The 23,991-nt window shown below is 40.1% G+C and overlaps 1 protein-coding gene across 2 annotated transcripts in view; it reads right to left on the bottom strand.

The window, feature by feature from the left end:
* Positions 1-23,991, bottom strand: part of ZNF292 (zinc finger protein 292) — a 70,218-nt gene that overhangs the window by 16,719 nt on the left and 29,508 nt on the right. The window contains exons 2-5 of one of the 2 annotated variants that reach the window (XM_060236791.1): positions 16,691-16,845; positions 16,456-16,534; positions 14,554-14,689; positions 1,702-1,904 (exon numbers count right to left, since the gene is read on the bottom strand). In XM_060236791.1, coding sequence (XP_060092774.1) covers positions 1,702-1,904; positions 14,554-14,689; positions 16,456-16,534; positions 16,691-16,845 — 573 coding nt within the window. Of the gene's footprint in view, positions 1-302; positions 386-1,701; positions 1,905-14,553; positions 14,690-16,455; positions 16,535-16,690; positions 16,846-23,991 lie in introns of those variants that run through there. The other variant, XM_060236800.1, reaches the window with a different exon arrangement.

Here is a 23,991-nt window from a genome sequence, read left to right as displayed (position 1 = left end):
GGGGGAAGAGAGAAAGTCACTCTGATTATGGAAACCCTTCTGTCAGTGATAACTTTTTTGGGGAGGGTTTATATGGATTTATTTTTAAAGAAACCTTGGTTAATGCCTTATTAATCTCTTGTGCCCATCACTTCCCTACCAGGAATGGGTTAGGAAGTGATTTATCTTTAAACTGGAACTTCACTATAAACTGAGCAAAGCTGATATTGCGTACTTAAAGACTCATTTTAAAGAAAAATTCTTAGTGGTGGCAGCACAAAAGGAGGCAGAAGTAACTGGTAGGGTCCAGTGAAACACCCTACCTGGATTTACTATGTAGACAAAATAGGCAGTAGCCACAGGTATCTTTCAAATACCACCATCCAGACATAGGAGGGAGAAGACTGTGGAGGAGGAAGGTTCAAAGGAGAAAAAAAAAGTAGTCAGGTCTAACTTTAAAACGGTGCCCTTACTTTTCAGGCTACACTGTGAACAACAGTTCTCCATACAAAAAAACCCTCCACAAAGAAAATGAGGTAGCTCCACTAGAACCAGTCTCCTTCATATATCTGTGGGGGTTTTTGTCTGAAAGGCCATACCATTATGTGAGCCCATATCACCAGTCTGAAGCAATGCGCCCAGAAAAGTTTATCACTTCAGCAGGAACTAGGTTTAAAATACAGTCTGCAGAAAAACACTAGCACTGTAAAAAGAAGAAGGCCATACCTATATGTTATCCACTACAACTGCAGGGCTGTATGAAACATTCTTTGCAAGCCAAATCAAATTTTAACATGGCTTCCATTGTGAGAATTAAGAGTCACACTATCGCAAAGGAATGTTTTGCAGAATAATTTAAGAATTACTTTACCATGTCTCCCAAGACAGTAGAATGTGTGTGTGTGTGAATTTAAGTGATCTGGTCACCATAAGGACCGTGAAGCCAGGGAAGTAAAGTGATCTGATTTCACATGATGCTGGTATTGGGTCTGGCTAGTACGGGAGCCACAAATGTAACTGCTGTTTAGAGGCCTGTGGTAACTCTCTGCAGCCCAATGTAAAGGTAAAACCAGTTAGATTAACTTTGTCATGTCTCTTCAAAAGTTAAAAAAGATTGTCAGTTTCAACAAAGAAGGGTTCTGACATATATTAATCTCTTGAACACTTCTCACACAGAACTCATCCATCATAATTAGTCTTAAGGACCTCCTTTGGAAAAGCATGTCCCTAAACAATTACTTAAAAAACCTAAGAATCTTCTGTGCATGTTTTGATACACAATTCACTTTGATCTAGGATCAATCACAGGAGTTTGTTCGATCCAGACAAAGCTAGTACTTTCCACCAATGCCCCCATGACTGCTGCAGACCCCCCACCCGTGTTGTTGCTTAGGGTCTTTCAGGGGAAGCATTTTGTGGAGATCACTGAGCTGCAATGGGAGGGGGAGCCAGGAGAGTTCCATTCCACAGATGGAAATTTTAGCCTTGATCCAACCCAGTATTTCCTAAATGATAGAATATTTCCTGAAATATAATAAGAACCTCAGCAACACTTAATAACTGTTATACTTTATACAGAATTAACTATTCAAGAACATGTACATAAATAATCCCCTTCTCAGAAATCCACCAAATATGAAATGACGTATTTTCTTAATATTCTGTTCAAAGTGGAATGACTTTGAATACTGTTGCTTTAACAGTCACAAAATGTATACTCACTTCTTGCATTAGTTTTTCATTTGGTGATCCAGAGCAAAGACAGACTAAGTAAGTTTGTTTAAAATTGCCTTTGAGACCAATTTCTGGGTGATCAGAGCATAGTTTTGATAGGACTGTTGCTTGAGTTAACAGCTTTGATTTCATCAGATGCTTAATGCGCATATTCAGTAGCATAGGACCTTCATGGAGTAAAAATTCATTCACTGAAAGACAACATTTTCAGCTTGTTACAACTCAGGTCTATATCAAGTAACTGATTTATTAAAAGATACCAAAACTATAAATTGTTAGAACAGTTTGAGGGAACTCAAAATTATATGAAATTTTTTTCCACCATTGAGAAGAAACATATTTCATCACACAAAGTCCAGTAAACTAGATGGCATGGAAAAGACTGAAGTATATCTGTTTTTTCAAAGTAAGTAATGAAACAGCCTCTATAATTATCAATGCAGTTTTGCTATTATAGATTACAAATTTTGAAATACTAGCTGGAGAAAGAATACTACAGACAGAAAGAATGTATGAAACACAGATAATTAAAACTGTAAGAAAACTATAGTTTAAAACTACTAAAGTGCAGAAAATGGAACAACTTCTGACAGTGTTCTTCAATGCCTTGGAAATTTCCACTTATAGATATGCTGCACAAAAAGCAAATAAATCTATAACAAGGTTAAATATGAAAGCAACTGTTCAGAGCAGTGCTTTTAAAAAATGTTCTGGAAATAACCAAAGAAACCAAATGCTGCGGCATGCCTATTAGCTACTGGTCACATTGCCACAACACAACTGGAAGATCATAGAAAAAACAAACAACAAAAACAAACAACAAAAAGGTGGAAAAGGCCATGTTGAGTGAAAAAATCAAAGCACAGCACTGCTGTCTATGTTTCAAGGTTAGAAAACTGGCCCAGGTGCCAAGCCAAACGGTGTAGTCTGCACATAAGCTGAAGCTTGCCTATCGGTACACACATAATAAACATAATGGTAGAAACTACTTTAGCATAATGGTAAGATGAGAAAGTAATTGGAGAAGCTGCCAGATGGTTTTATACTGAACTTTCTGTCCATCCATCTATCTACAAAATACATCAACATGGCTAAGATAACAAAGTTAATTAAAAAAAAAATCAAACTGCCACTGCAACCATCCCTCAGATCAACAGGATTAAGTACTTTTACAATATGAAAACAGATATCCTCACAGGTAAAGTCATCAGTCTAATTACTTTTTAGAGAGGAAGTGATGAAATGGGATAAAAAAGGCAGGGATAGTAGTAATGCTACAGGCACATAAAGACAGTCATAATAAACAAGTTACTATCTTTTACTGTTATTCTTTGGTCATCTGTACATTCACAATGATGGGCTCTGTGCCTGTTTAGAACACTAATTTGGAAATTTCTAGAGTAACCTTTTAGGCACAGGTGTTTTCTTCCCTTGGAGATGCAGTGCTGAATGTGCATGTCCAAGGGGAAAGAGCCACACCTTCCTGATCAGTTCCTTTCAAAACATAAAATTACACTGCAGCAAATTAAAGACAACTATTGCAGGGAGCCCTAACTCTTGATCTGATAGATCTTTCTTAGGAGCTTCTTGGGGAAGGAGATTTGAAATGAGGGATGAAAAGAACTCTGAATCTTCTTAAAGGTCACAAAAAGATCTTAATGACACTGTTCACACAATATGGATTTTCAGTACTTCAGAAGAGCCTGACTGTCATGAGCCCTGAGGAATGGGAGCTGGAAGGGTTAACAGACCAGGAAGAACCAACAGCTGGCCCATTAATCAGTCTCCCCATGTTCCAGGCACCTGCACCTGTTGACAATCAGTCTCCTCCAAGCTCTCCCCCTCCCATCTCAAGAATGCGCAGCCATCTTTGCCAAACACTGGCAGAACGCAGGCATGCAGCACACCAATGCTTCCGATCTCTTAGCCCTGAGCACTAGGAGAACTACGGCCACCCAGGGAGCAGGCTGATTGAGGCTCCCATATAACTCATGCCCGGGACTTGGCAACCTCATGGAAGCAACAAGTCGATTCCCTCGCTTGCATCCACACTCCTTCCTGATTCCAGTTCCTGACCGGTTTGAATTCCTTGGCACCCTGGCCCTTTAGCTTTGGACACTGACTTATGCTTCTGGTTTGCGATTTTGCTGTGGTGACTCGGCTCCTGATTGACTTCCTGAACTTTGACTTCGGGCTGGCTTTAGAGTCCCTCCTGCATACGCCCTGAGAACGTGACAGTCCTTCATTCCTACTCCTAGATATGATCCATTTAGAACTTCAGCGAATGTTTAGAAAGAGGGGAAGTGGCATCCTTAGAAAATTAGAGAAATACATTGGTAACAAAATTTACTTTCAGTTTCACTTTCAATAACCCTAAACTGCATTTAAAAAAAAAGATTTAGTAATTAGGGATATTTGGAAGAGCAAAAGGTATCTGGTCTGGCATACTTTAAACAGGAAAATCTGGCTCTTAAATACGTTTGTGCACATAATGACACTATTTTTAATTAAGAGAGTGCTATTCTTGTTTAAGATAAAGAAGACTATTCAAAGAAAATTTATAGACTATTGAGAAATATATTACATTATTCTAGATGTGCCTCCAGTCTAACTAAGCTGATTAAGAAAGATATCATTAACATCTTAGAGGAGACATTACTAGGAGGATATACTTCTAAATCTACATATGAATTCCTTCTGAGAGAATAACTCAACTTTATCTATTGTCATCTCTATACCATACAGGCCCACTGTTTTGGGGTGCAACTCTATTCTTGAGCCTACAGCTTCTTAGGTGGATCACTTTTTGAAGCCTTTCCCTTCTTTGGCTAGAACGTAACTTAAGGACACAATGGATGGGGGAACCTTCCTTTTAAGCAATGAATTCAAAGGGAGGTCATGAGATGGACTGCACCTTTTAAGAGGCATATGAGTGCTATACAAACAACTAAGGGACTGTGAAGGATTAATTCTTACAGAGCCAGAGAGCCTTGAGTGACTGGCTGCTCCAGGCAATCTGACTGGCATCAGCTGAGCAAAAGGTTTAGGTTCATTTGATTTATATCTCGCCCTCCCTGTCGAAGCAGGCTCAGCGCAGCTCACAATATATAATGAAACAATAAAAAACATTAAAACAATCTGGTACTAATTTTGTATAATATAGAGATGGCATTCAGAGGTCTTAAACATCCATTCAGATCTAATACCTCAGCGACGGTTGTCATGTCAGTCAAATGCCAGCTGGAACAGCATAGCCTTGCAGGCCTTGTGGAACCACAGGCCTTGCGAGAAAAGAAGTCTTGAGAAAGCTGAATGCTAAGGTGATTCAGTCAGATTCCTGTCTTAACAGAGAAGTGATTTGTACTGAGACCATTTGAGACTAGACCTGACAGAAAAGGGGTTTAGTGCTGACAGAGTACAATTTTAGCCTTGACTGAAAATAGTTTGAATTAAGCATTAACTGAGAGCAGTTTGAACACAGAAAACTAGGGGAAAGTATGGCAAGTAACTGGATAGTAGAGAAGACTCCCATTTAGGCCAAAGGAAAGGGGATAGATCTTCTAGAGAGAAAATTCCCTCCCCAGTCAGGCAGGGACAGTGAGGAAGACAAAGACCCCTGATATGATTAGAAACTGCCTTTACAGACCTCAAAAGTCAGTGGAAAACTCAAGAAGAGTACTGGTGTTCCAAGAGAGGGGGTTTCGGTACTGGAAAAAAGGTACCAGTCTTCAGTGCACCAAAAGAGCCAGCAATTATACAAATAAAGTATATTAGAGTGTTTGGAAAAACATTGGAACAAAAGCCTCTCAATATAAATATCTAAGTAACTGTGAATAATTTAAGACCCTCTCATTAGCCTGATACAGAAGAAAAAAAGTCTGTGCTTGTACTAGTTTTGCCTCAGTAATTTCAACCCCTGATTTCATCTGACGTTTCCCCTTGATGTTAAGACGACAACATTGGATTTATATTCCGCCCTCCACTCAGAGTGGCTCACAATCTCCTTTATCTGCCTCCGCCACAACAAACACCCTGTGAGGTAGGTGAGGCTGAGAAACCTCTCTCTAAAGTTGCCCCTTTCAAGGACAAGCTCTGCGATAGCTATGTCTGACCCAAGGCCATTCCAGCAGCTGCAAGTGGAGGAGTGGGGAATCAAACCCGTTTCTCCCAGATAAGAGTCCGTGCACTTAACCACGACACCAAACTGGTGTTAAATAAAACCTTTTGTTATTTTGAATGTTAAAACATCTCAAGTACCATTTTCAAGGGCCCAGGTAAAGGGCAGTCCTATCCTTTCCCTCAGATTCCTGAGCTGAGTAAATAGCCAAAATATGACACACCCTTTCCACATCCCTCCCTCAGAGGCAAGAGCTTCTTTTTGTTTTTCTGTCCCTTCACTGACTGAGCAACCCTGGTTATGTGTTTTCTTCTCCCCTGAAGAAACTGTGGCCCATCAGTAAAATATATTTTGGCTATTTGCTCAGCCCAGGAACTCCAGGGAAGGGATAGGACCATCCTTTAATTTAACAACTGAAAATGGCATTTGAGACATTTTAAAATTCAAAAATAATTTAAAGTATTTTTGATTACCAGAGACTTTTCCAGTAGGAAATGCCAAGGATAGAACCTGGCATCTTTAACATGGAAAAACCATGTACACAATCCTGAGACATCACATTATGTGACAGAGTGGAAGAGAAGGTGACTCAGCGATCTGACAACTTCCCACAGAGTGTTGCCTAACTGAAATGCAGAATAAACAGGTTGTATTTCTAACTGATGATCTTCAAGTGGGTATCTGTGAAGTCACACACATGGGTACTGCACCTATATTGGGCTCCAATCAGAAGCTTCTAGTGCTAATTCTTTTTGGCAGGCTTTTTCTCCAATCTGGGGAGCAGGCACTGACTGTCCATGCCTGGAGCTGAGAAAGCCACCACTTGCTCAGCTCCCTCCAGTTGCCAGCAGTAAACCACATCACCTAAAGGTAAGTAACCAAGAGATGCTAGCAGTGGGGTAAGTTAGGCATATGTGTGTGTGTGACTGCGCAGATGACTACTTGAAAAGTTGCAGCACAACAGATGAGTTCAACAGGAACACCAGCCAGGAATGCTGCTGAAGTAGACATGGTGCTTGTGCAGTGAGCCAAGGAAAAGCAGGTAAGGGCCGTTCATCTAATTGGTAACACAGATGAATGGCAGATGAGATCCATTTAGACAGCCTCAGAGATTAAATCTTGTGACCCTTTGTAGGACTAGAGTAGGATGTGAACAACTGCGAGTCCACAGGAAAGGATCATATTCTGTCCAAGTGAAAGAAGAACTCTCAGAACATCCAGAGCTCTTTGAGCATCATCAGTAGGATTTGGAAAGAAAACAGGCAGTACGGTGGGCTGCAACAAGTGAAAGGAGGAGATAACCTTTGGTAAGAAGGCAGGGTCAGGTCGTAGGACCACCTTTGTCCTTGTCAAGAAGAGGCTTTTGCTAATGGTTTTATGTCATCGGATTTCCAATATTGATTGTTGAATCTGGTTACGTGTAATATGCTTTTATTCTCCTTATGATAATTACTGTTTGCTCATATGGTTTAATCCATGTATGCTTTGCTTAGCTGCTTCAATAGCTGTTAGATAGAATGGAGTGCACAAGAAAAAAGCAACTCTGCACATTGCTGATTTGGACTGCAGCAGGTGCTTATCAACACGCCTGTGAAAAGAACCCTGAATTTTGTTTTCAAGAATATAAACTTAACAAGAGCAGCTAGGTATTCTGAATGCTTCTAATAATAATAATCTTTAATTTGTATCCCACCCTCCCCGCCAATGCAGGCTCAGGGTGGTTCACATGGCATAGCATAATATGCTACATTTCAACAGTTAAAACAAGGCAATTACAAAGCATATTACAAATCATATATGCATATTATTATCCTACATTAAAACCATCTAATTAAAACCATCGATTAGTTTAATGCTAAAATCTCGTTGTTATCCATCTTACAGTTTTTCCATGGCGACGGTATTTCTTATACAGTAAATTCCATATTAAGCAAAAGTCAGCTGGAAGAGGGTAGTCTTGCAGGTCTTGCGGACCTAGGCAAGGCTTTGCAAGGCTTGCACCTCCTCCGGTAGTTGGTTCCATCAGTGGGGAGCTATGATCGAGGCCCTTTCCCTGGTAACCTTCAGTTTGGCCTCCTTTGGCTCGGGGACTACCAAAAGATTTTGAGAACCAGATCGCAGTACCCTCTGGGGAACGTATAGGAAGAGACGGTCTCTAAGGTAGGCAGGTCCTCGGCCATATAGGGCTTTAAAGGTGATAACGAGCACCTTGCAATGAATCCAGTGCAGCCAGTGCAGTTCCCGCAGCCTTGGCTGTATGTGCTCCCACCTAGGGAGCCCTAACAGCAGCCCGGTTCTGCACTAGCAGTAGTTTCCGGGTTCAGCACAGGGGCAGCCCCATGTAGAGGGCATTACAGTAGTCCAAAAAAATTGCTGCGTGGAGTTATGTCACTAACTGTAATGCATAAGGTTAAGTATCTGGCCCTGCCTTGAGTCATTAGTTCTAATAAAGAATGTCTTGCTGTGAACATGCATCTCTTCAATAAAATCCTTATTTGATTCATATCAAAGAGGCTGAGTTGGTAAGAGCTGCACAGAACCTGACAGACCTTATGAAGAATGATTAAAAGCACAGGAAAACACCAAGAGGAGGGCCACTCCTAGTCTACTAGAAAGCTTTTGAAATCTTTTCCATGGCTGGCCTGCACACAGCAGTCCCCAGTGTGATCCTGCACAAAAACCATGAAGATAAAATAAGGTTACATGTCTTCTGAAGGCAGGACTCATCTCTCTCTCACACACACTGTATAAACACATCTTCTCGTATAGACATATATACGTGTGATTATGTTTAAGTTTTCATTTCCAATCATTTTTACAGCATTATTTATTAATTCATTATTTGCAGGAGGTACAACATATAAGCTTATAGGATGAAGGAGATTGGATTTATACCCTGCAATTCACTACCTGAAGGAGTCTCAAGAGCGGCCTGCAATCTCTTTCCTCTTCCCACAACAGACACCCTGTGAGGTGGGTGGGGCTGAGAGAGCTCTGACAGAAACTGCTCTTGAGAGTAACAGCTCTGTGAGAACTTGTGATTGGCTCAAGGTCATATCAGCAAGCACATATGGAGGAGGAGGGTACCAAACCTGGTTCTCCTAGATAAGAGTCTGTGCATTTAATCACTACACCAAACTGGCTCTCAGATAAGATCAGTAATTTATCTGATCTGCTTTTCATTCTGAGTTTGAAAATGTATATATCACATCACATCATGTCATTCATATATATATATATATATATATATAAATTATATATACATTAAAACTATATATAGTTTTAAAATTAAGTATAGAGCAGCCATGGCCCTCTGTTTATTATACTTTTTTGCATTTTTGTGATGTTTTATCCCTGTGCATTATTCTATGACCGCTGAGGAAAACAACTATGAAAAAGTGTTTGCTCTTTTATTCATGCTTTGGAAACAAATGGTTATTTTGTATTTATTTATACATCAGCACTATTTTTACCATTCTGGCTTTTGAAATGTACACAGGGTTTTTCGGGTGATTAATCCATAAGCTCAGGAATAAGTTTCAGAGTCTTTTTACACAATGCTTTTGTACTTATGCGTGGTACTGTTTCTCAGCAATTCTTTTTTTCTTGGTTTTGATTTCTTTTGCAATTGTTCACTTTTTGCTTGACTGAGAATAGTTTCAGGAAAGAAAGACCAGTCATGAGCGTGCAAAAATGATTCCATAGAAGAACAGTGACAAGTAAGCAACATGTTTCTACTTTGTCATGGCCTCTCTGCATCACAACCTGAACTACTGGGAGGAGGGTGCAGGAGAATCGAGGGCAAGAAAGTGCTGAGCGCTGCCCCTCATTTACACTGGCTCTAGCAATCATGATGCCTCATAAAGGTGGAAGGCTGGGTGGTTGCTTTGCAACACTCAGGATGAGGGCTCCCTTGCTGAACACTGACAACAGCAGAGTGGTATGGAAGAGTTCAGCTTCTTCCAGCTCTTTCTACAGAATGGAGTTCATCTCTTGAAGAATGGTAGTGTCAAGTGGGAAAAACTTGAACACTCCAGAGCAGGTCTGTGATGAAATGGCATACAAATTTTATAAATAAATGAACCCATGCTCTGGATGCACACCTTAACGTGGTGAGGGGGGTTTGTATGTGTCAGTGAAGCTGAGGAGTCTAGATGTTTAAACACTGCAACCCTGAGAGTGAGTAGAATTAAGTGGACCAGATTACGAAATTTTCAGTCAGAAAATTAACAAGTGTTTTATTCAGGAAACAGCATTGCTCTAATAGCGAGGTGAGATGTAGCTCAGTAACCAGGGGCAATAAGGTAAAAGGGAGGGAAAGAGGTCATGTTGGGAGAAAAATCAAGCCCCAGCTCTGCTGTACATGCTTCATGGTCAGAAAATTAACCCAGGTGCCAAGCCAAATGGTATGGTGTGCACATGAGCTGGAGTTTGCCTACCTTAGTACACACACATAATAAACATAATGGTAGAAACTACTTTAACTTAATGGTAAGATGAGAAAGTAATTAGAGAAGCTACCAGATGGTTTTATACTGAACTTTCTATCCATCCCATCTCTAAAGATAATCTACAAAATACATCAACATGGCTAAGAAAACCGAGTTAATTTAAAAACAAACAAAACCAAACTGCCACTGCAACCATCCCTCAGACCAGCTGGATTAGCATAACTAAGCTTTACCTGGGTTTGGTCTCAATAGCTCCTCGAGTAACACACACCATAAAGCAAAAGAAGGCTTTATTGAAGAATTTTTTAAAAAGGTAATACAAAGCATATAGCTGAATAGTAGTGTAAATGCGCAAAAATAACAAAGCTGACTACAAATCCTACTTAGGTCCTGCAACAACAAAGCTGATTCTTAGAGCATATAGTTCCATGAAAGATAAAGGTAGTCCCCTGTGCAAGTACCAGTCATTTCCGACTCTGGGGTGACGATGCTTTCACGGCAGACTTTTTACAGGGTGGTTTTCCATTGCTTTCCCCAGTCATCTACACTTCCCCCCAGCAAGCTGGGTACTCATTTTACCGACCTCGGAAGGATGGAAGGCTGAGTCAACTTTGAGCTGGCTACCTGAACCCAGCTTCGGCTGGGATCAAATTCAGGTCGTAATATAAGTATCTTCTTGCAGAAAGGAGGAGTGGGGAGTAAAAAGGTAAAGGGTAAGGATTGCTTTCTGTAACACAGACTATACTTATAGAAAAATGCTCACCATAAACTTCTGGCCTCTTCAACCAATCACTGGGGAACATCCATGGAGCTTTCTAGTGAGCTCCCCCTCCCATATCATATTCTCAGCTGAACTGTGATGGATCACACTTTTAAGAAGTTTAGAAGTGCTGTACAAGCAGCTGAAGGACTGTGAAGAGTTAATTCTTTGCAGAAACAAAGAGTCTTCAGTGATAGGTGGCTCCAAGGAATCTGACTGCTTAGCATCAGCAGAGCAGAAAAGGCCAGAGAGAGCTGCATACTGAGGAGATATTTAGTCAGATTTCTGCCTTCACTGAGTACTGACAGTTTGATTTTAGCCCTAGCTGAGAAGAGTCAAGGACTAAAAGTTCCAGAATTGTGTCCTGACTGAGAGCAGTTTAACAAAGACAGGAAAACTGGAGAGAGGGAAGGCAGCAGTAAACACTAATAGTGTGGGGAAAACAGAAAGAGGAATCCACACTGCTATGGCAAAAAATGAATAACAAAAATCTAAAGAATTATTGATTTGTGATAAAAATAAGCTTATTAGAAGAAAGGAAATGAATGAACACAGACAAGTCTAGAAAAAGACCAGAATATATTCAAACAAAGAGCATAATTATTATCAAACTTTATAATAGTGTGCTAGAATCAGGATCTATCTCAGGAGAGTTGGCAAGGACCATAGAGTAGTTAGATAAAGACTCCCATTCAGGCCAAGGAAAGGGGATAGATCTTCTATAGAGAGAAAAAAATTCCCTACCCAGTCAAACAAGGAATTAGCACTGACGATATCCCTGGCCTGGTATAGTTGGCCATTGGCGGGGGAGGGCGGGATATAAAAATAAATTTATCTTATCTTATCTTAGTTAGAAACTGCCTTTAGAGCGCAATCCAGGGAGGGGGTGAAAAGTCTTTTGGGAGCAGACGAGCCAGTACATGGGCACAGGAAGGGTTTGCGCCGACGTATGACCGGTGTCGTGGTTAAGTGCACGGACTCTTATCTGGGAGAAACGGGTTTGATTCCCCACTCCTCCACTTGCAGCTGCTGGAATGGCCTTGGGTCAACCATAGCTATCGCAGAGCTTGTCCTTGAAAGGGGCAGCTTTTGAGAGAGCTTTCTCAGCCTCACCTACCTCACAGGGTGTTTGTTGTGTGGGAGGCAGATAAAGGAGATTGTAAGCCACTCTGAGTGGAGGGTGGAATATAAATCAAATGTCAGTGGTGGTGGTGGTGATGTTTATCCTTTCCTCACTGAGATATCATTTCCATGACTTAAAATCCACTAGTCTGAAAGCTGCAACTAGTTCAACTAAATTTACTAGAATGGATTAATTATACAATGATAGACAAGATTTAACAAAAGAGATGTAAGCCTTGTAAAAATAATGATTTATTATTAAAAAGTGTGTTATATGTTTTGACCTGCATAGTGGGCCTAGCCTAAAAACACTGCTCTCTAGAGGGATGTACTCCCTACAGACAGGCGGAGTGAGTGGTTGCTTGGTAACATGGTAGAAGGAGAAGGGACGGAATTCTTAGAGGGAGGAGCTAGAGGAAGAAGCTGGGGTGTTTTTCCTCCTGATAGTGGGGAGAATTTTTAAAGCAGTAGTTCCTGGGGAAAACAGACTATGGAGACAGAGAAAGGCAGTTAGCAGAAGAATGACCATCTTCTGAAGTGAGTAATCAATCCTGAGAGAGTGTGGCTTCTCAGTGATTGTGAGGAAAAGTGACTAGAAGGCTTTCTTCTTTTTTTGCCCTAAGTTTGGGACTGCCATTATAAGTTTTATTCATACTGTTTGTTAAACCTCCCTGTCAACTTAGTTGTTTTCCCTCACCTTTTATTAAACTTTGTTTAGATGTGTTCAGGTTTTGAATGTGGCATCCGCAATCCTGTGACTATTAACCTTGCCTTTTTAAGGCAAAAGGTTACATAGATATAACTGTATAATTACTGCAGACCATTAGCTCTACTCTTACACAAGAAACAACTGACTCCAAAATCTGGTAGATCTTCATCATATTATATGTATGTGACTATATTCAGTATGTATGCATGCATAATTCCTTTATTATAATGGGATGTTCATTGTTGAAACAAAAAGATGAATTTATTTATTTATTCATTTATTTCATAATTTATTCATTTCCTGAATCTAATAAAATTCATTTATATTTTTGTTCACCTCTAAACCATGCAGTAATGAATTACATCTGTTAATTTTTAGCCTTGGTCTTCCACCCACAGGCTTTAATAATCCTTTAAACCATAGTGTTTACCATTTCAGGTAGTTTAGTCCTTTGCTGCTACTGAAATTAGATACAGATGGACCTTGAGATTTTAAAAAGCGAACATTTTTAACTTTTGAATGAGAATTAACAGTTACATTAATATTATTAACATTTAAAAGTTATAATGTCAAGGTTTCTTTTTTCATGGCATACTTAATTCGTGAGCAAGGGATACAGTAAGACTAAGCTACACTTACAAGCTGTGCATGCAATCAAGTCAGGATCTTTCTTCTGCCTCTAAGAGAGAGAGAAGCTAAGCTGCACATATAGCATAATGTGGCCCTCATCATAGCCAGGGTAGAAACAGGATCCATATAGAAGTTGTGAGTCTGCAAGGGAACAATAGCGAAATCCACCCCTCCCCCCCCCAACAAAACTTCCTCTGCGATTCTGTATGAGCAAGACAAGGTGTCAACTCACTCAAAATGTGTTCCATGAAGAATTTTATGTAAAAATTGACAGTTCTGCATACATTGTAGATATACACAACTAATTTTCAAAGATATATTCACTGTTTAAATGTGACTAATTCTGATGAAATGAATATACTATGCATATGATAATATATATGTTGTAAGCCGCCCTGAGCCACTCGGTGGGAAGGGCGGGATATAAATCCCAGATAAATAAAAATAAATAAATAATACACTATTAGTTTTAAATTTTACAAAGGTTAAACTCGGTATCGGAATATGCTGCTAGCCATATTGTTACTGTATGAGATGGTTCCTATTAAAATTACACATTTTTAGTTTATTAAAATTGTTTTCTATTTTCAGTTTCTGTTCTCTAGCTCTCCGACAGCACAGCTAAAATTATGATGATATAGAATGCTGAAATTTGCAGCTCATTCTCAAGTATTCAGTATAATCCCAATTTTGCGTGTAGAAAAAGAAAACATTTATAATCTTAAATGCCATAATTTTATATTTTAATTTTAAAAATATGCAATTAAGTTGTTAAAGCGGTACAATATGTTTAGGCTTGGTGAGGAAGTGCTGAATCTATGTTCCTAAATTTTCCCTGAAATTTCCACACGTTCCCATCCTAGTCACAATTCTCTTATACCAAACTTAGATTTTTGCATGGCTGAATCTGAGAAAAAGTAGCTGACCAACTGCAAGATTAATTATTTTGTGAACACATTTCATGTAAATGTATAGTTTAGATGATTTTCCCCATCTGACCTGTAAAAATTACAATAATTACACCCCTTTTCTGCTAACAGTGCAACCCTACCTTTATCTTGATCCACTGGTTCTTGGGAAAGAATACTGCAAAGAACTGGATTGTTCCATATCCCACTCTCTTGGGCGAGAAGAACTAAACAATGTAACTGACAGTTGCCATTCTCCATCAACTTAATATGAGCCATCTGAAAAAACAAAACTGACATTGTACTAAGTGTACAATAAATTATAAGAAGCCACAAACTCTTGGCTATTTAAAAATATGTGTAAGAATGTTTCCATGGATGACAACAGTGTCTTTCAGCCTGGAATCACTAGTAAATACTATTAAGCAAAGACAGCAAACAGAAGAAAGACAGGGTTGTTTTTTTTGTTGCATTCACATTCTAGATTATCTTGCCTTTTTGAACATAGGGATACTGCAGTTTAATTAAAACTAACATGATTACTTTAGTTTTTATAGCTCCTTTTTTCCATATCCCCTCAAACTGTGAAGATTATTGATACTGATACTATCAAATGTCATGAAAAGATTATGATGAGGGAGAAGAGAGAGCATGATAAAGCTGGCAATTGTTACTCAGGCCTATACAAAAGGGATTTTGTAGCAAAGCAAAGGAAGTGTAACTGTTACTCCAAAGTATCTCCTCTACTACTTCTGAATGAGCAGAATGATCCTAAACATTTTTAAGTTTTGGCCAGAAAAAAAATAAGCATATACCCTTATTACCAGTAACAGCTCTGAAAGAAGGTAATTTTGTCAAGAGCATAATATTCTTTGGTCAACAATGAATGAAAAAGAATGCAATTTCAAATCAGAAGGTCATTTAAGATTGCAAAACTAACATTCTTAGTCCTGATATCCTGGCAATAGGTACTCTTGCAGGACTACAGTATTGTAATTCAAAGTACATATATCTTTTGTGTGATGATAGAAGTATACCTTATGCTCTATGGCAGGGGTGGCCAACAGTAGCTCTCCAGATGTTTTTTGCCTATAACTCCCATCAGCCCCAGCCAGCATGGCCAATGGCTGGGGCTGATGGGAGTTGTAGGCAAATAACATCTGGAGAGCTACCATTGGCCACCCCTGCTCTATGGATTACAACAAAAAATAGAGCTTGCAATCTCAAGCATAAATATAGGGTTGGATCTAGAATCTAAACTGGCAGTTTCCACAGATTCCTCCTTCCTATTCCAGACTCCACGTATGTATTTCTTAGTGCTCCATATCATCTAACAGTCACATTTTGGAGGTGGGGGATGAGTGGGCTGCAGTGATAATCTGCTGATGGAAAATTTAGTCTGGACCCAACCAATGTTCCTGCTAATCCTCCCTGCAACACACCCTCTGAGCAGAACACTTAACATCTTGAGCAGAAAATAAATGCTGTAAAATTAAAATTGGCAATGGACAGTGCAAGACCCTACGCGGCTCCAGACTGCTTCTGAGTGGGACTTCCTGTGTTAATGAGAGGCCATTCATGTGCCCAGCTTAGAGGGAATGCCCACATTCCTTTTTGTCACTGCAAATCCTAGCTATCCCAACTGGAGGCTGTGTCACATATGTAAAACAAACTCCCATATTCTGTCCCATCTGTACCTTAGGATGCTATTATGCTGCAATGTGTACATTTTTAGCTCAATTCATTTTGGTCATATGCCTGACATAATTTTGGTCACAAACACCTTTTACCTGCAGTATTCCTCTCCACTTCCCATTCAATTTACTTGAACTGGGTTCTAACCAAAGACCGTTTTTGGTGAAATCCTCAGAATTAAGTAAAACCCAAGGAGGGGAACAGATTGAAATATTAGAGAATAGCTATCTTACTTCAGGACAACAAACAATCAAGTAGTACAGATAAAGGAATTTTTTAAAACCTAATTTGTGTCCCCCTTGCAGCTCAGCTATGATCCCAGATGTGTAAAAGACCAACAAATCTCTCACCTGTATAAAGGACTGAAAGTCTTTCCACTGATTTTCAGGCAGCTCAAGAGGCAAGCAGAGCAAAAGTTCAGCACAACTTCTGAAAAAAGCAAGCAAGGTTGACAAGCCAGTTAACTGCTTATAACACAAACAGAAACTAAAGCTCTGATTATCTAGAAATATTATTCACCATTAAGAAAAAAAATCAAGCAATTAAAAACCCCAAATATGACAAAAACTAACAAAATAAACTCACAGAGCTAAGCGTTCAAGCACAAAGGCTACATTTTCACACTCAGAGGTAAGGTAAGGTCGTGCTTTAACATAACTGCGAATGGCCTCTGTGTACACTTCCAGTAAGGGCAAGGGATCTTCAGATGTCTTCCACTTTTCTGCATATTCAAGAAGTGTCTATTTAGGAAAAAATATGGATTACAAATGTGTTGTTAATAACAGTTAACTACTATTTTCCTACTTCATTAATAGATTTCTATAAGCCCATCCACAAGTACTCTGCACAACCCATCTAACATTGCCTGAACCTGCAAAATGACCCCCATCCAACTATCAGCAAAAAAGTATACAAATAATTTACATAGTTTTCTGTACTGAATCACAACCACGATATGACATATGGAACTGCAGACACTGCCCTACACATAGCAACCCCAGACATTCCTAAGCATGCATGAAGTTAGGAAACCATGGAGTCCAGTTAGTGTCTCAAGACACTGCCTGTGAATCCTGGGAGTGGTTACAAATAACCCAAGCAAAAAGCTACAAGCTCAACACCCAATTCTTGGCTTGCAGACTGTTCTGACCAGACAGACAAATCCTGCAGAACAGCCAAGTTATGCAGTCTCCTGATTTCTGCCATGCTTAAGAAGCATTTCCAAAAGAGGGTTAGTTGGGGAGCCTATGAGACATACCAGTGGCAGAAGGGGGAAGGAAGTATAAATTTCGTGTCATCAGGCTTTCCCCTTCCTATTCTTCAACTAAACTTATTGCAGTTACTATCAATGGAGGTGATCCACAGCCTACTCCTTTCCCTGAGGAGTTCTCCCTCTTTTAAATCCTGGAAACTATGGTAAGAATGTCTTCCAGAAGAGTGTGGGCTTTTTGGAGAACAATGCCAATGTTAGCTCAGACAATGCTACCTTCAGACTGCTGCAAATTCTTTTTTCAAAACACATTGCAGAGAAAATAACTCACATTTGCTCTGACTTTGATAATGTATCATTAAGATTTATATCAGAATGCATCTTGGATTCTATCATAATAACTTGGAACAATTTTCATTCATTTCACCTACGAATGCTTAACAGATAAATGGATTAATCTAGGGCATTGTGTCCTACCTTGAACTTTGCTCTTCTTGATTAGGTGATTAGTAAATGTTGAGGAAAACTATATGTCCCAAAATATAAGACTATGACTGAGAGCCACTGCTTTGTAATTGTTCCTGTCCTTGGAGATAGATCCCATAGAGGTTTACCCTATGGCAGGGGTGGCCAACAGTAGCTCTCAAGATGTTTTTTTTTTGCCTACAACTCCCATCAGCCCCAGCCAGCATGGCCAATGGCTGGGGCTGATGGGAGTTGTAGGCAAAAAACATCTGGAGAGCTACCGTTGGCCACCCCTGCCCTATGGGTTTCCTCAAGAGTTTTTCTTCCATGCTGTTTAACATCTACATGAAACCTTACGAGGCTTCATCTAAAGATCTAAGGAAGGGCTATGGCTCAGAGGAAGAGCCTTTGCTTTGCATGCAGAAAGTCCTAGAGCAGAGGTGTCAAACTCATTTGTTATGAGGGCCGGATCTGAAATATATGAGACCTTGTCGAGCCGAGCCATGTGTATCATAAAATGTAATGCCAGGTAGTGGACATATAAACTTTATAAAGGGCACAGACACACAATTAAAGATTTTTTTTGCTTAAAATATTAGCCCACTTGCAATATTTTGTTTTACAGTTTTGGATAATTGTCATCTCTTGCTATGAATTATTGCATCAAAAGCTGCAGACAATGTCTGTGCTGTACCAGTCTTGAATATGTGCTGTTCAGGTGTGCACATCTGTAAGCTGCAAACCTACTTTTGATTCATTGACATTCATTACAGACATCTCATGGTCAATGCTTTAAGCCTAAGACCCAGAGGAACATGAAGCAGCTGGGCATTGTGAGCTTTTGTGTAGACGTTGCTTCACATACTAGTCAAGAACATGTGAAGGCACCATGGCACAGACTGAGGGCTATGTGCTTGTCTACAAAACTATAATTTTCCCTAGAAAAATGACTACAGCTAAAAAAAAATGCAACTTCCCCCCCAAAAAACAACTACAAGAACAGAGAGACAGTCATGTACAGTGGTCAGTGTCAGCCTACTATCTGGGAAGTCTAAATTCAAGACCCCCAATCAAAGGAAAATGTGAAAGAAAAAATAAGGAAAATTTGCTGGGTAAACCTGTGGGTGGAACACACTCTCAGTCTAATGCTGATATTTTTCTTCTAAATAGTTCACATGCTTTCCTATTGAGAAAGACTGGAGGGCATGAGTACAGTGAATAAGAGAGGAACCCAGTTACAAGCCCAACTCTCTCTCTCTGTAGCAAGGCAAAAAGCTCATACCTTCACTAAAATGTTGCTAAATGCACTCTTTGTAGCTCTCTTGATGGTGGGGACTGGGCAAAGGAAGCTCTGGCTCTTTCCTTCCCCAGGGCAGGAGGAGAGGGAGGAGCCTTAGCCATTCATTAGAAGGAAGAGAGGCTTGTCTCAGTAGCTCTGCAGAGTGATTAATTGAGCCTGGCAAACTTAATCAACCAGCAGAGCTATAGAGCCAACCTCCCTCATTGACTGAGGCTGCTCCTCCCTTTGGGAAAAGGGAGGGGGGAGAGGGAAAGGCTGCTTTGCTACTCTGGCTTATCTGGGGAGAAACACAAAATGGCGATGGAAAAAAGCAGGCAAGGGAAAATGAAGCAGATGACAGTCAGCCGCTGGAGGGCCTGATTGGAGCCCTCTGCGGGCCTGATCCAGCCTGCGGGCCGTGTTTGACACTCCTGTCCTAGAGGTTCAATCCCCAGCATAGCCATTTAAAAGGATGAGGTGGCAGCAGTTAATGTAAAAGTTCTTTGCCTGAGAGCTACTGACAGGCTGAGTAGATAGCATTGCCCTTGATGAACTGATTGTCTTATTTAGTATAAGGCAGTGTCATGTGTGGGAGTGTGATATAGTTCTCCCTGAACTCCTGAGGAAGTGGTTGAAGTTTGTATAGGAATCTGGGAATGGCAAATCTGGATGAAAGTAATAAACCAGAGCTCAATCCGGGTAAGAGAGAGATGATGTTGACGGTGAATGATCCAATTAACTGATCAACATAGGAAATCCACATTCTGGAAATTATACTCTCACTGAAGCAGTGTCACAGTGTCTAAGAGCGTAAGAGTTCTCCTGAATTAGCCTTGGTATTAGAACATCAGGTGGCTGTCAATGTCAGTTTTACATTTTATTGGACTAAACTGATTCAACGGTTTAGCTATTAAGATTCAAGGAATTTGCCACTCTCATATTTATCTTGATATACAGATAAGACTACTGGAAGACACTCCATGGGAGACTGTTCTTAAAAGACTGTCAGGAAACCAAAGATAGTTAAAAATGCTGCCACCTGTCTCCATACAGAAGCAAAAAACACATCATACCAGTGCTACAGTAATTACATTAGCTGCACAATTCAAGGTGCTAGTGCTGTCCTTTAAAGAACTAAATGGCTTTGGCCTAGAATATCCTTGAGGATGTCAACTCCCATGTTACACCCCCCCCCCCCGAGATCTTCTCATGAAGCTCAGAATTCCAATGTATGTGGATTCAAGAGACAGACATCCACCAGGAGCAAAGATTTGTAATACTTGCTCTACAGCTAAGGAACTAAGGGCTTATCATTTCTCCTCATTTGTACATTTTGGGAGAGATAGACATTTATATTCTCCCAAGCTCTTAGAACTGGTCCTTAAGCTGATCCTGGTTTGATGTTTGACTTCTGCTATTTTAATGACATCTATTGTATGCTGGTACAGACCCCTACCGGGGGATATTCAGAGAGATGGCTGAATAAAGCCTGCTCCTGTCCTCCCAACTGCTGGTATTTCAAGGAGGTCTCCCATATCCAAGTACTTGTCGACCCTGCTGAGCTTCTGAGATCTGATGAGATCTGGTTTGCTTGGGTGATCCAGATCATGGCCTTGTTTCTTAATTTTTGAAACTATGAAATCTGGACAGTCCATACTCACTCTAAATGGGATACAAAAGACACAGATAAATTAATCTACAAGCTACAAGATGCCTTATCTCTCCCATGACTCATTATCCATTCTCTGAAACAGCTGTTCATGTGTGTATGAAGTAATATGTGGTTAACCCAATCTCATGGACACAAATACCCTGCAGTACAACCTGACAACACGTAGAGATTTTCCGTATATTAGTTTCCTCAGAAGACAAACCCTTCAACAAAAGGAAAAGGCAGCTTTTATATGAAAACATTTAGTTTTTATGCAAATTCAAGGTATATGATACTGATTAAATCTCCTAGGAAAGGAAAGGTTCCCTGTGCAAGCACCAGTCGTTTCCGACTCTGGGGAGACGTTGCTTTCACAGCATTTTCACGGCAGACTTTTTACGGGGTGGTTTGCCATTGCCTTCCCCAAGCTGGGTAATTTTATCAACCTCGGAAGGATGAAAGTCTGAGTCAACCTCGAGCGGGCTACCTGAAAACCCAGCTTCCAACGGGGATCAAACTCAGGTCGTGAGCAGAGCTTAGGACTGCAGTACTGCAGCTTTAACACTCTGTGCCACTCCTAACCTACAACATAAATAAAGGTTTTGAAGGATGAGAACTTTAACACTTGCAGAGCAGTAGGCAAAACAGTGCATAGGCAAACCAAAAGCAAATCACAAGGAATTCTCAAAGTAAACACCACCACATGTAACAAAAAGTATTTTGCCAATGAAGCACACAAAGATGGAGATAGTGTACCCATTCTTTATCGTTAACATTGGTCAAGAGTTTTTCTGCACTTAACTCTCTTCCTAGCACCTTCTCTTTCCCCCTCCCTTCCACTTATTGGGCATTTTATAAATTTCAACCTGAATTCTGTGGTATAATTGGCTATGATTTAGGCTTTCTCCCACAAATATAGACCTCATGATTCTCTCCAGCTAGGGAAATATTTGGCAACCAAAGGAATTCTATTGGTTTGCAGCAGCTTTGCTAGTCTCTCTTCTTCCTACCCACACCTGCTCTTGCTATGGGAAGGATGAAAGTTTTAGACTAAAAGAGGAGAAAGGGAAAGCAATAAGTAAAGAAAGGAAGCTGACTATTTGGCACATTGGCTCACTTTCTATTGTTAATATAACTAATCTGACTGCAATAATTTCTAGCATTTAGTAAAAATTAGAAGAGTAGAGTGCCGTTAACTGACTCTGACAGAAGTGGGCTCAACAGGGACATGTTCCAAGAAAAAATTAGTAGATGTTTTTGACAAACGGCTCCATCCCAATTCTTGGATACGTCAGTCACTGAATCTCATGTTTTAGAGAGTTTTACTCTATCTAAACAAGGATGTTGTTTTTGAGAGTTATTATCTAGGGCTGGCACCTGCTATGCAGTAACAAAACTGGCAGGTGACCAGGACTGCACAGAGTAGAGAGGGGAATAAAGCAAAGGCTAACATCCTTTTTCTTTTGTACTGTCTTGCAGGCTCTGAATATCAGGTGCCAGGAGTCAGGCAAGGCAGAGTTGTCCAGAGTCAGGTTTCAAGAATCAAACAAGGCAGAGTCTGTGGCTTAGCATCTATCATATGTGTTGTTGCAACCATGCCTAACAGTCTCTCTTGGTTGGTCTTATAGCCACACACTAAAGGGTCATGCTTGCAGCCCACTGTTTAAAAGAAAGCCTGCAACTACTCCTCTTTGTTATCAGCAAGCAGCTGGCATTGGGCCAGCAGATGTGCACTTTGCCATCTTGTCTGTAGCTGTGTTCTCAACCTTCATCTGTGGCACTCTAAGGGTCTAGATCAGGGGTGGCCAAACTTAATGTTTGAGAGCCGCAAGACATGAATGTCAGATGTTTGAGGGAGGGAGGAAGGAAGGAAAAATAGATGGGAGGGAAGGAGAGATGGAAAGAAATAATTAAAAATCACCCCACCATCAACAGAACACCACTGGTGGTCACACACAACTCTCAACTGAAAACAGTTCAACATATCAACAGTGACTTACAACCTCTATTGGACAGTGACAACTCTCTTTCAACAGTACTGGGGGGTAAACCTTTTCTTGCACACAGACAGCCTTCTAATCTCAAACAACTTCTCACCCACAATGATACAACTCACTTAAGCATGGACACTGGTACCAGAGGTTGCAATAAATCCTTGTGCCAACTTTGCTGCCACATAAACCCAGACAACACAATCACAGGACGTAACAGCATTAACTACACCATCTCAGGCTCATTCACTTGTTCATCTTCCAACATTATATATGCCATTAAATGCCAACAATGCCCTTCAGTTCTCTACACAGGGCAAACAGGACAAAACCTATGACAAAGGATAAATGGACACAAATTTGACACAGGAATCATAAAACTGAGAAACCAATAGGAGAACATTTTAACCTTCCAAAACATTCAATGGGTAACCCCAAACTTGCTGTTTTGCTGCAAAGGAACTTCAAGAACAGAATGGACAGGGATATTGCTGAATTACAAATTATTATGAAACTTGGAATAAACACCTCCCCAGGACTGAACAGGGATATTGGATTTTTATCTCATTACATATACTAAACCCACTTTCACCAAATATAGCTATATATCCACAGTATTCCAATGTATTTCTCTTTTAGAATAGTGTATCAGAAAAATGTTTTTTTGTATTGACATATTCAAATAAGGGACATTGGCTGTTTATCTCACTACATATACTAATCCACTACTTTAATGCATTTTTTAAAATGGCAAACTAGAATGATGTTTTTATATGTGTATTACATGTTTAAATTAAGTCCCTGAGAATCTTATGCTTTCCTTTTAACCTAGAGCAGACTCTCATTTATTGCGGGATACTTAATGGACATCAATCTGCTATTCTGGCATTTATTACTGTTTTTGTATTTTTAGCCCAGCAGACACAGACTGGCAGTCCTAGGCCCTGGCTTGTGATTCTTTTAATCTGCATGCTGATTCACTGCCCACTTTCTCTACATTTAGGACTGCTTGCTGTTCCATCCTACTGTCTGATGAAGTGTGCTTAGAGCACACAAAAGCTTACATTCTGAATAAAACTTTGTTGGTCTTAAAGGTGCTACTTGATTCTGCTTTGTTATACAAAAATCTAATAAAACACAAGATTAGATTTCTCTGCTTTAGAGAACACAGTTGAATTAGGACCTGTGATCTCTACACCTTTAACTTCATATTTAATTATCTATGCCTTTTCCCAGGATGCAAATTACCCACCATCCAGCCATCCTTAGAGGCTATCAGCTCTGGCAGGG

This window comes from Heteronotia binoei, chromosome 1, assembly GCF_032191835.1.
Source record: "Heteronotia binoei isolate CCM8104 ecotype False Entrance Well chromosome 1, APGP_CSIRO_Hbin_v1, whole genome shotgun sequence".
In the NCBI taxonomy this organism is placed as follows: domain Eukaryota; kingdom Metazoa; phylum Chordata; class Lepidosauria; order Squamata; family Gekkonidae; genus Heteronotia; species Heteronotia binoei.
This window is presented reverse-complemented; position numbering and strand designations above follow the sequence as displayed.